Here is a 13,397-nt window from a genome sequence, read left to right on the forward strand (position 1 = left end):
AAAATTATCATGTTTATTTTATGTGAATGTTGAGCTAGAGGAAAGGCACGGAGTTACAACAGTGCTGCTTAGTGATAACAGGTTGCTGTTTAAATGATGTTTGCAATAATATAACCTTGATTACAAATGGAAAGGAAATATAATGTAAATATAAGAAATGAAATAATTTTTTTTAGAGTTCTTGCGAACTGAATGACAGAATAGGATCGGCACATTTAAACATGAATGGCTAGCATACATAGATTTGCAAATCCTATTCTGTCGTTCATTTTGCATGAATTCTGAAAAAAAAACACTTCATGTCTTTAAGTATTTACTTAATATTGATGTTTTCAACATTATTTGTTGTAACTGGCTGACACTGTTCTTGATGATACCTTGGGATTTACACTTGTTTCAAGCTATCAGTACTCATTCAGTGTCATATTGAGATGTGTTGGATAACATATTTTTGTTTAAGAAGTAATTTACATTTTTTATAGAAATGTTGGCAAATGATGTTGAAACTATTGAGTCAGAGTCGGAGGATGAGCTTAGCACAGGTATTATTAACATTTTTTGTTTCATTGTTAAAGACTGGTTAAGAGCTTTTACTTACTACTACTACTCTGACAGTCTAGATTGTCACACACAGACCACAGACTTTGTCCGTAGCATATCTTCTTCATGCATGGAGGGATGTTGATGTAACTTGGCTCAATTGTTCACCATCATGAGATGGAATGTCATGCGCAAGAACCAGGTACATATGTCTAAGGTCAAGGTCACACTTAGAGGTCAAAAGTCAAATTCAAGAATGACGTTGTCCAGAGAATATCTTCTTCCTGCATGGAGGGATTTTGATGTAACTTGGCACAATTGTTCACCATCATGAAGTGTAGTCATGCACAAGAACCAGGTCGCTAGAACCAGGTCTCTAGGTCAAGGTCACAATTAGAAGTCAAAGGATACAAGAATGAAAACTTTGTCCTGGGCATTTCTTCTTCATGCATGTAGGGATTTTGATGTAATTTGGCACAATAGTACACCATCATGAGATGGAGTGTTATGCGCAAGAACCAGGTCCCTAGATTAGAATTACTTCCTTTTGTTGTTTTATATAATAGCTTATATGGTAACTTTTTTTAGCTCACCTGTCACGAAGTGACAAGGTGAGCTATTGTGACCGCTTGATGTGCGTAGTGCGTCGTCCGTCAACAATTTCTAAAAAAATCTTCTTGAAGACCACTGGGCAGAATTACACCAAACTTCACAGGAATGATCCTTGGGTGGCCCCCTTTCAAAATTGTTCAAAGAATTGAATTCCATGCAGAACTCTGGTTGCCATGGCAGCCGAAAGGAAAATCTTTAAAAACCTTCTCGTCCAAAACCACAGGGCCCAGGGCTTTGGTATCTGGTGTGTAGCATCATCTAGTGGTCCTCTACCAAAATTATTCAAATTATCTCGCTAGGGTCAAATATGGCCCCGCCCCAGGGGTCACATGGTTTTTATTGTCGAGCCAGCTTGCGGATGCGAAGACATAGTTGTCCAAATGGCTGTTCGGTGTATGTGCGTGCGTCCGTGCGTCTGTCCAGATTTGTTTGTCCGGCCGGACCATAACTTTGACATGCATGGAGCAATCTTGTTTATATTTGGCATGAATGTTAACCTCAGTGAGACGGAGTGTTGTGCGCAAACCCCAGGTTCCTATCTCAGAGGTCAAGGTCACACTTACAGGTCAAAGGTCAAATTCAAAAATGACTTTGTCCGGAGCATTTCTTCTTCAGGCATGGAGGGATTTTGATGTAACTTGGCACAATTGTTCACCATCATGAGACGGAGTGTCATGCGCAAGAACCAGGTCCCTAGGTCTAAGGTCAAGGTCACACTTAGAGGTCAAAAGTCAGATACAAGAATGAGTTTGTCTGGAGCATTTCTTTTTGATGCATAGAGGGATTTTGATGTAACTTGGCACAATTGGTCATCATCATGATATGGGAGTGTCATGCGCAAGATCCTAGAATTACTTCCCTTTGTTGTTACTATAAATATCTTATATTTGTAACTTTTTTATTACTGGTCGTAGGGAAAAATCAAGACCATTTTTCTGCAGTACAACATGCATGTTACATCCAATTTTCAGGTGAATTTTGACCTACCTCTACTGATGAGGATTTTTGTATGGACTTAGAATTTTTTTTTTTTTTAGATTTACATCCCTTAGTTGTTACTTTAAATAACTTATATTGTAACTTTTTGCAATCTCTTTTTTATTTGGCATAAATGTTTGCCTCAGTGAGACAGGGAGTGTCATGTGCAACTCCCAGTCCTTTTGACAGCTGGCGAGCTTGACATGTTGCCCGTGGGCATCTAGTATAGACATATAAAGAAAACTTTGAAAATCTTCTTGTACAAAACCACATGGCCTAGGGCTTTGATATTTGGTATGTAGCATCATCTAGTGGTCCTCTACCAAGATTGTTCAAATTATCCCCCTAGGGTGAACTATGCGCTCCCCCTCCCCCCGGGGGTCCCAAGTTTTACATAGACTTATAAAAAAAGTTTAAAAATCTTCTTGTCTGAAACCACAACACTTAGACCTTTGATATTTGGTTTGTAGCATTGTCTTATGATCCTCAACCAAAATTGTTCAAATTGTACGCCTTGGGTGAAAAGAGGCCATATGGCCTAGGCTTTTGATATTTGGTATGATGCATTGTCAAGTAGTCCTCTACCAAAACTGTTCAAATAATGCCCCTGGGGTTAAAAGAGGCCCCGCCCTGGGGTCACTTAGTTAATATGTTAGTTATATAGGAAAAATACTTAAAAAATCATCTGATCCTATTTCCAAGACTGTTTAATTATAATTACCTGATGACCCCAAGTAATATGATGTCACTTGACTGTGACCTTGACCTATTGACCTACTTTCTTGTTTTTTAAGATACAGCCTTGAAGTTTTGATGACATACATAGTTTTGCACACAAATCGCAAAACTGAATTTCATTGACCATGAATGTGACCTACTGACTTTCTTAATATTTTATCATCAGTTTGACATTTAAAACATGTAGCTCATATTACTCAGGTGAGCGATCCAGGGTCATCATGACCCTCTTGATTAAATTTCTGGTCATAGGGAAAAATGGAGACCACTTTTCTGTAGTACAACATGCATGTTATATCCAATTTTGAGGTGTATTTTGACCTATCAGTACCTAGTGAGGATTTTTATGTAAACTAAGAAATTAAAAAAAAAAAAAAATTCTTAAGATAAGTCTTCCCTTACTTGTTACTATAAATAACTTATAATGTAACTTTTATAATTAATCATAGAGAAAACCAAGACCACTTTTCTGTGGTACAACATAGATGTAACTTTCAAGTTTTACTAGGTGTATTTAAAGTTATCTCTACCTGGTAAGGATTGTTAATCTTTTTTTGTGGACTTAAAAAACAAAAGAATTACAATAATTACTACACAGCCACAGAAATAAAATTCCATTTGCAAATACAGGTGCTAGTGTATATTTGCTGTGATGGGCATATATTGTGACATTCTGGAATTCTTGTTACATATCAAGCAATATGTGCTTCAGTTTTGCACTTGGTTTGTTGTTGTTGTTGTCATTAAAACATAGCATTATGCACCGTCTATAGCTCTTGGTGAAGAAATAAGTTAATATACTTTTTGTAGAAAATTTGGAAGAAGATGATGAAAGTGAAATTGACTTTGGTGAGACAGCATCTGAGGATGAACTTATCACAGGTATTATTGACATTTCTGTTTCATTGTAAAAGACAAAGTTAAGAGCTTTTTTTCGATGGTTAATGGTTATTGAGCTTCATATTGTAATTGTTTGGGTAGTAACAGATCTGTCAATACTAAATCTGTGAAGAGCAGTTGTGTCGGTATCACTTTCCAATAGAAAGTATAGTACTGCCTTCTGTACAGTTCTCAAACAACTATTTTTTAATGGAACAATATGAATTACATAACAGTTGGTGGGAGAATCAAAATACATCCTTGACCTTAGTTTTGGAATTGGAATGACATTGACCCTAATATTTCATATAGTAATGTACTGGAAAATGTTTTTTTAATGTTATTTAGAACTAATATTTTTGAAAAATCTGGGAAAAGACTTCCTGCCCTAAACCACACCTAAATAAAAAATAATAGTATCCTAAAGTTGGATTTATATCAAAATCAGCATAGAGGTGAAAAATGGTTCAGAGAGTTTCCTCGCTTGGCACTCTGCATTAATAGGATAGGTCCAGGACTGGTCAGCCCAGTGTCAGTATAATTTGTCTGGGTCGAGTACAAATATACGGCATTAAATTTCAGTGAGGCAGCACAATATATTTGGGCATTGTGCTCACTGCTGCAAATAGGCGGTGTTGTTTATATGACTGAAACGTTGTTGAAAAAGATGCTCAACCGGCACACATTAGTCCATTATGGGCTTTAGAAGAAATTGCCATACACCACTTCTTTAGATGATCTTTTTTTTCAGTTTAGAGCATGTGAATTTGTGCGCCTAAGATCTCTTGACTTAGAAAAAAAATCAATTTGTGCCCCATATATCTAAAAATGTTCCTGACCTACAGTCATAAAACGTTAGAAGATTGTTTTATAGCATGTGAAGGTGTACATCTGATGTTCTCTTTTGGATTTCACTCAGCTAGGCCAGAGTTATGGTCCTTGACTTAATGAAAATTACACATAAAGTTCTTAAAAAATATATCACCTAAAGTCACGATAACATGTTCAGTGACATGATTTGGGAGCATGTGTGTCCTTAATGGGAAAACAAACTAAGGGAGAAAAAACTGACCAGTTTGTAGAAAAAAGCAACTGGCTATATTTTGTCCTTTTTGTACACAGAACAGGAAGTGATGGGGGTGGGAGGATTAACGGTGGAGAAAAATCAACTATTTTTTTCTCTGTCTTTTTTTTTAAGCTCACCTGAGCACAAAGTGCTTACGGTAAGCTTTTGTGACTACCCATCATCCGGCTTCCATCATCCATCGTATGTCTGTCCGTCCACACTTTCATTCATGAAACTTCACAGAGATGCTCCTTGTATGTTCCTTATTAAAAATTGTTCAAAGAATCGAATTCAACATAGAACTCTGGTTTACATGGCAACCGAAAGTAAAAACTTGTAAGTTAAAAAATGTTCTTGTCTAAAACTGTTCAATCCTCCGTGACTTGATAAACGACATTGTGTCTGAAATCGTTAGTCCTCCACCTCTAATTTAAGTGGGGAAGTTGGCAGTTACTTGCAGAGAACAGGTTTGTACTGGTACAGAATCCAAGAACACTGGTTAGGTTAACTGCCCGCCATTACATGACTGAAATACTGTTGAAAAATGGCGTAAAAGCCAAAACAAAACAAACATTAGGCATTTGATACTTGGAATGTAGCATTGCCTAGTGATCCACTACCAAGATTGTTCTATTACACTTGGATGAAAAGAGGACCTGCCCCGGGGGTTCGAAGTTTCACATAGACTTATATAGGAAACAAGAGGGCCAAGATGGCCATAGGTCGCTCACCTAAGAAACACACCATAACACACTGTAACAGTGTAAACATGTTTGACCTAGTGATTTCATGGAAAAAAATATTCTAACCAATTACCATTAAAATTGGAGCAAAAATCTTGAGTATAAATAAGTATTTTCTTTGATTTGACCTAGTGACCTAGTTTTTGACCCCAGATGACCCATATTCGATCTTGACCTAGAATTCATATCAAGGCTATCATTCTGACCAAATTTCATGAAGATCAATTGAAAAATACAGCCTTTATCGCATACACAAGGTTTTTCTTTGATTTGACCTAGTGACCTAGTTTTTGATCCCACATGACCCATTTTCGAACTCGGCCTAGATTTCATCAAGATAGTCATTCTGACCAAAATTCATGAAGATCATTTGAAAAATACAGCCAGTATTACATGCACAAGGTTTTTCTTTGATTTGACCTAGTGACCTACTTTTTGACCCTGATGACCCATATTCGAACTTGACCTAGATTTCATCAAGGCAATCATTCTGACCAAATTTCATGAAGATCAATTGAAAAATATAGCCTCATTGCATACAGAAGGTTTTTTATTTTATTATACCCCCACCAAACATGTTTGAGGGGGGTATATAGGAGTCAGTTTTGTCGCGTCCCGTCGCGTCCCGTCCCGTTGCGTCCCGAAATCTATTATCTCAGTTATTACCAAATGGATTTGATTCAGACTTAAAATACATGTTCCACCTTATCACCCACATCATGTGACACAAGATGCATAACTCTTGACACCAAGTTTTCATGAATTATGTCCCCTTTTACTTAGAATTTAAGGTTAATTTTGTTGTATTTTCACTATATCTCAGTTATTACTAAATGGATTTGATTCAAACTTAAAATAGATGTTCCACCTCATCACCCACATCATGTGACATAAGGTGCATAACTCTGACATCATTTTTTTTATGAATTATGCCCCTTTTTATTTAGAATTTAAGGTTGATTTTGATGTATTTTCACTATATCTCAGTTACTACTGAATGGATTTGATTCAAACTTAAAATAGATGTTCCACCTCATCACCCACATCATGTGCCCTCATCATGTGACACAAGGTGCATAACTCTGACACCAAGTTTTCATGAATTATGTCCCCTTTTACTTAGAATTTAAGGTTAATTTTGTTGTATTTTCACTATATCTCAGTTATTACTAAATGGATTTGATTCAAACTTAAAATAGTTGTTCCACCTCATCACCCAGATGATGTGACATAAGGTGCTTAACTCTGACATAAATTTTTTATGAATTATGTCCCCTTTTACTTTAAATTTAAGGTTGATTTTGATGTATTTTCACTATATCTCAATTATTACAAAATGGATTTGATTCAAACTTAAAATAGATGTTCCACCTCATCACCCACATCATGTGACACAAGGTGCATAACTCTGACACCAATTTTTCATGAATTATGCCCCTTTTTAATTAGAATTTAAAGTTAATTTTGATGTATTTTCACTATATCTCAATTACTACTGAATGGATTTGATTCAGACTTAAAATAGATGTTCCACCTCATCACCCACATCATGTGACACAAGGTGCATAACTCTGACACTATTTTTCTTGAATTGTGTCCCCTTTTACCTAGAATTTAAGGTTAATTTTGATGTATTTTCACTATATCTCATTCTGATTGGCTTAGAGCCAAAGGGAAGTAACCTTTTTTTAACCTTTGTACTGAGTTTCTTTCCCTTAAATTCCAGGAATTAGTCTATTTTTAGAAATCCTATTTTTAGATTTTCAATATTTTAGGTATTTTTCTAACTTTTTTATTATAAGTCCTATGTAAAAAGTAAAAACATTTTTCCGTGGTAACATGGGTCGGTAAGACACTTTTTTGTATTCACTTTTAGTGTATCTCTAATATTAGAAATTTAATATATTTACTAGTATTACCATACTAGTATTATACTAGTATTACTTATATGTGGAAGCCCAGGATGAAGTACTCCAAAGTATTTTTAAGATTCCTTATGGTTGCCATTCTTCTGTGACAAGACCGTATGGTGGGGGTATGAGTCACTCCTGTGACAGTTCTAGTTTGACCTATTGACCTACTTTTTGATCTAAGATGACCCATAATCAATCTTAACGTAGATTTTACCAAGGCAGTCATTCTGACCAAATTTCATGAAGATCAGTTGAAAAATACAGCCTCTATATCATACACAATGTTTTTCTTTGATTTGACCTAGTGACCTACTTTTTGACCCTAGATGACCCATATTCGAATTTGACCTAGATTTCATCAAGGCAATCATTCTGACTTAATTTCAGGAAGATCAATTGAAAAATATAGCCTCTATCGCATACACAATGTTTTTCTTTGATTTGACCTAGTGACCTAATTTTTGAACCCAGATGACCCATTTTCAAACTCAGCCTAGATTTCATTAAGGTTATCATTTTGACTTAATTTCAGGAAGATCATTTGAAAAAAACAGCCTGTATCGCATATACAAGCTTTTTCTCTTGATTTGACCAAGTGACCTAGTTTTTTACCCCAGATGACCCATATTCGAACTTGACTTAGATTTCATTAAGGCAATCATTCTGACCAAAATTCATGAAGATTAATTGAAAAGTACAGCCTCTATCGCATACGCAAGGTTTTTCTTTGATTTGACCTAGTGATCTAGTTTTTGACCCCAGACGACCCATTTTCGAACTCTGTCGAGATTTCGTCAAGATAATCATTCTGACCAAAATTCATTCATGAAGATTAATTGAAAAATACAGCCTCTATCGCATACACAAGGTTTTTCTTTGATTTGACCTAGTGATCTAGTTTTTGACCCCAGATGACCCATTTTTGAACTCGGCCTAGATTTCATCAAGATAATCATTCTGACCAAAATTCATGAAGATCAATTGAAAATACAGCCTCTATCGCATACACAAGGTTTTTCTTTGATTTGACCTAGTGACCTAGTTTTTTACCCCAGATGACCCATTTCAAACTCGGCCTAGATTTTATCAAGGTTATCATTGTGCCCCCCATGAGTGGTGGGGGCATATAAATTTGCTCTTGTCCGTCCGTGCGTCCGTCCGAAGTTCGTGACGCGCCTAGCTCAAAAAGTATTTGATATAAATTGATGAAACCTTGCATGAGTCTTTATCATGATATGATCTTGCGCACCTTCTATTTTTCGTCTGGCTCCGCCCCCTAGTTTTAGAGTTATGGCCCCTGAAAAAGTCAAAAATGCACATTTTCACCTTGTGACACGCCTAGCTCAAAAAGTATTTGATATAAATTGATGAAACCTTGCATGAGTCTTTATCATGATATGAACTTGTGCACCTATTTTTCATCTGGCTCCGCCCCCTAATTTTAGAGTTATGGCCCCTGAAATAGTCAAAAATGCACATTTTCACCTTGTGACACGCCTAGCTCAAAAAGTATTTGATATTGATTCATGAAACCTTGCAGTTGTCTTAATCATGATATGAACTTGCGCATCTCCTATTTTTAATATGGGCCAGCGCCCTATTTCTAGAGTTATGGCCCCTGAAATAGTCAAAAATGCACATTTTCACATTGTGACACCCCTAGCTAGGAAAGTATTTGATATAAATTGATGAAACCTTGCATGAGTCTTTATCATGATATGAACTTGCGCACCTACTATTTTTCATCTGAGTCCGCCCCCTATTTTAAGAGTTACGGCCACTGATATAGTAAAAAAATGCACATTTTCACCTAATAATGTGCCTCACTCAGAAAATATTTAATGTAAATTCATGAAACCTTGCTTGAGTCTTTATCATAGTGTGACCTTGCACACTTGGCATTCTTCTTGAGAATTTTAGCATTCATTACAGAGATATAGCCCATGAAATAGCCAAAATAGTGGATTTTTTTGTTTCTGATGTTCATAGCTTAAAAGTATATGGTATAGAATAATGAATCCTTCTCATATTTTTTTTTAGGCTATACCACATTAAGACTGCAAACATTTGAATTATTTCACCTTATTTGTGACAAATGTACCAGTGGGGGGCACACCCTGTGTCCTACAGACACATTCTAGTTTTGACCAAATTTCATGAAGATCAGTTGAAAAATACAGCCTCTGTGGCATACACAAGCTAAATGTTGACAGACGACAGACAGACGCCTGACATTGAATGATCAGAAAAACTCAGCTGAGCATTGCTCAGGTGAGCTAAAAACTTTAACAATCTTCTTGTCTGAAACTGCAAGACCGAGGCCTTTGATATTTAGTGTGTTGCATTGCCTTGTGATCCTCTACCAAGATTGTTCCAAATTATTACACTGGGGTGAAAGGAGGCCACGCCCAGGGGTTACAAGTTTTACATAGACTTACATGTATATATAGGAAAAAACTTAAACAAAATTCTTGTCTGGAAGTTCAAGGCTAAGCCTTTCATATTCAGTATGTAGCATTGCTTTGTGGTTTTCTAACAGGATTGTTCAAATTATGCCCCAGGGGTGAAAAGAGACCCTGCCCGGGGGGCCAATTACTACATATCCTTTCCACAGCCTTAACGTACTAAAACGTATTAGCGTCTGATGGTCCTTTCACGCTTTCGTAGAAACAACATTTATTACACGAAACTTATTTTGAAAATATTTCTGAATTGTCTAGGTCTGCAGCTCTCAAATACGGTTATATCTTACATCTGAGGCATATACTGACACTCTCAGACAACATCAAAACTGACATTTTGAGCGATTTGAGGAAGTTCCAAAATTATCAATGTACCCTTGGTCCGTTACGGACCCCTGTGGGATTTGTGTTTATCAAGAGCTCAAATTTTTATTCATAGATTAAAAGCTGACATGCTGTACTAAAGCCCAGGTAATTTCAATTCATAATAAATTGTTGAAAATTGGCTCCCCAATAGCAAAAAAAAAAAAAGAAGTCCACATGCATACATTTGGACGGAGTGACCCCTGCGCTTGACCCCTGACTATCTACGAATCAAAATGCAGCTTTCATTTTCAAGTTTAACATTTCTACTTTCATTTTATTTACTTCCGGAAATAGCTGAAGGTCGAGTGACGTCATTTACTGTGTTGTCAAAAACATACATATGCCTGGCGAGATTGCATAAATATGTGCTGGCCGTCCTAAGGTTATAGAAAAAAAATTACATACTTCCTAGACAGTGTAATTATAATTACCTGATGATCCCCAAGTAATAAGCGGTCATTTGACTTTGACCATGACCTACTGATCTACTTTTTTTAGCTCGACTATTCAAAGTCTAGCTATTCTACTCACCCTGGCGTTTGTGTCGGCGTCACAGCTTGGTTCAAGTTTTGCATGCAAGTACATACAGCTCTCATTTAAAGACATATAGCTATGAAACTTGTTTTTTCTTTTCCTAGGTCAATAACCAACCTCACTGGGTCAAATTCCATAACTCTGACATGTATTTTGAGCAAATTATGCCCCCTTTTCCACTTAGAAAATCCTGGTTGAAGTTTACATGCAAATTACTGTCTCCAAAACTAATGCAGATAGTGAATTGAAACTTCACATGTGTCTTTTGGGTTATAAAACAAGCTGATGGCATCAAGGCCCATAACTCTGAGTCAGAAATTGTCATGCCCAAAATACATGTCAGAGTTACGAGACTTCATTCAGTGAAGTTTGTAATTGATCTAGAAAAAGGGGGCATAATTTGGCCAAAATACATCATGGTGAGCTTTTATAAACTTTAAAATCTTCTTGTCCAAAACCACAGGGCCTAGGGCTTTGATATCTGGTGTGTAGCATCATCTAGTGGTCCTCTACCAAAATTATCCAAATTATCTCCCTAGGGTCAAATATGTCCCCGCCCCATGGGTCACATGGTTTATATAGACTTATATAGGGAAAACTTTGAAAATCTTCTTGTACAAAACCACATGGCCTAGGGCTTTGATAGTTAGTATGTAGCATCATCTAGTGGTCCTCTACCAAGATTGTTCAAATTATCCCCCTAGGGTCAAATATGTCCCCGCCCCGGGGGGTTCCAAGTTTTACATAGACTTATATAGGAAAAAAAGTTTAAAAATATTCTTGTCTGAAACCACAACATTTAGACCTTTGATATTTGGTTTGTAGCATTGTCTTATGGTCCTCAACCAAAATTATTCAAATTGTACCCCTTGGGTGAAAAGAGGCCCTGCCCTGCAGGTCCCAAGTTTTATTTAGACTTATATAGGAAAAAGCTTTAAAAATCTTCTTGTCTGAAACCATATGACCTAGGCTTTTGATATTTGGTATGATGCATTGTCTAGTAGTCCAAAATTGTGCCACTGGGGTTAAAAGAGGCCCCGCCCTGGGGTCACTTAGTTATTATGTAAGTTATATAGGAAAAATACTTAAAAAATCATCTGATCCTATTTCCAAGACTGTTTAATTATAATTACCTGATAACCCCAAGTAATATGATGTCACTGTGAGTTTTTCTGATTGCTCCATGTCCGGCGTCTGTCGTCTATAATCAACATTTGGCTTGTGTATGTGATAGAGGCTGTATTTTTCAACTGATCTTCATGAAATTTGGTCAGAGTGATATCCTTGATGAAATCTAGGACGAGTTTGAAAATGGGTCATCTGGGGTCAAAAACTAGGTCACTAGGTCAGATCAAAGAAAAACCATGTGTATGCGATAGAGGCTGTATTTTTCAATTAATCTTCATGAATTATAGTCAGATGAAATCTAGGCCGAGTTCGAAAAAGAGTCATCTGGGATCAAAAACTAGGTCACTAGGTCAAATCAAAGAAAAACCTTGTGTATGCGATAGAGGCTGTAATTTTCAGTTAATCTTCATGAATTTTAGTTAGAATGATTGCCTTGATGAAATCTAGGTCAAGTTCGAAAATGGCTTTGTGGGGTCAAACACTAGGTCACTAGATCAAATCAAAGAAAAACCTTGTGTATGCAATAGAGGCTATATTTTTCAGTTGATCTTCATGAAAGTTGGTCAGAATAATTGCATTGATGAAATCTAGGTCAAGTTCAAATATGGGTCATCTGGAATCAAAAATTAGGTCACTAGGTCAAATCAAAGAAAAACTTTGTGTATGCGATAGAGGCTATATTTTCAATTGATCTTCTTGAAATTAAGTCAGAATGATTGCCTTTATGAAATCTAGGTCAGATTTGAATATGGTTCATCTTGGGTCAAAATGTAAGTCACTAGGCCAAATCAAAGAATAACCTTGTGTATGCGATAGAGGCTGTATTTTTCAATTGCTTTTCATGAAATTTGGTCAAAATGAGTGCCTTGATAAAATCTACGTTAAGATTGATTGTGGGTCATCTTGGATAAAAAAGTAGGTCCACTCACCTTAGCGCCAGCAACGGCATCTCACCTTGGTTAAATTTTTGCATGCAAGTACATATGCAATCATTTAAAGGCATATAGCTTTGAAACATTTATTTTCTTTTTCTAGGGCAGTTACCAACCTCACTGGGTCAAGTCCCATAACTCTGAAATGTATTTTGGTCAAATTATGGCCCCCCTTTGGACTTTGAAAACCCTGGTTAAAGTTGCGTGCAAGTACATATGGCTATATTTTAAAGGCATATAGCTTTGAAACTTATTTTTTCTTTTTCTGTGACAATTACCAACCTCACTGGATCAAGTCCCATAACTCTGACATGTATTTAGGCCAAATTATACTGCCTTTTGGACTAAGAAAATCTTGGTTAAAGTTTTACATGCAAGTTACCATTTCCAAAATAAATGCAGATACTGTATCAAAACTTCACATGTGTCTTTGGGGCTATGAAACTAGTTGATTGCATCAAGTCCAATAACTCTGACATGCATTTTGGTCAAATTGTACCCCTTTT

The 13,397-nt window shown here is 36.4% G+C and overlaps 1 protein-coding gene across 1 annotated transcript in view; it reads left to right on the top strand.

Annotated features, from left to right (window-relative positions):
- Nucleotides 1-13,397, top strand: part of LOC123557701 (uncharacterized) — a 57,298-nt gene that overhangs the window by 30,306 nt on the left and 13,595 nt on the right. The window contains exons 6-7 of the mRNA XM_053544060.1: nucleotides 483-542; nucleotides 3,679-3,750. Coding sequence (XP_053400035.1) covers nucleotides 483-542; nucleotides 3,679-3,750 — 132 coding nt within the window. The remainder of the gene's footprint in view (nucleotides 1-482; nucleotides 543-3,678; nucleotides 3,751-13,397) is intronic.

The sequence above is a fragment of the Mercenaria mercenaria genome, chromosome 5, assembly GCF_021730395.1.
Source record: "Mercenaria mercenaria strain notata chromosome 5, MADL_Memer_1, whole genome shotgun sequence".
In the NCBI taxonomy this organism is placed as follows: Eukaryota; Metazoa; Mollusca; class Bivalvia; order Venerida; family Veneridae; genus Mercenaria; species Mercenaria mercenaria.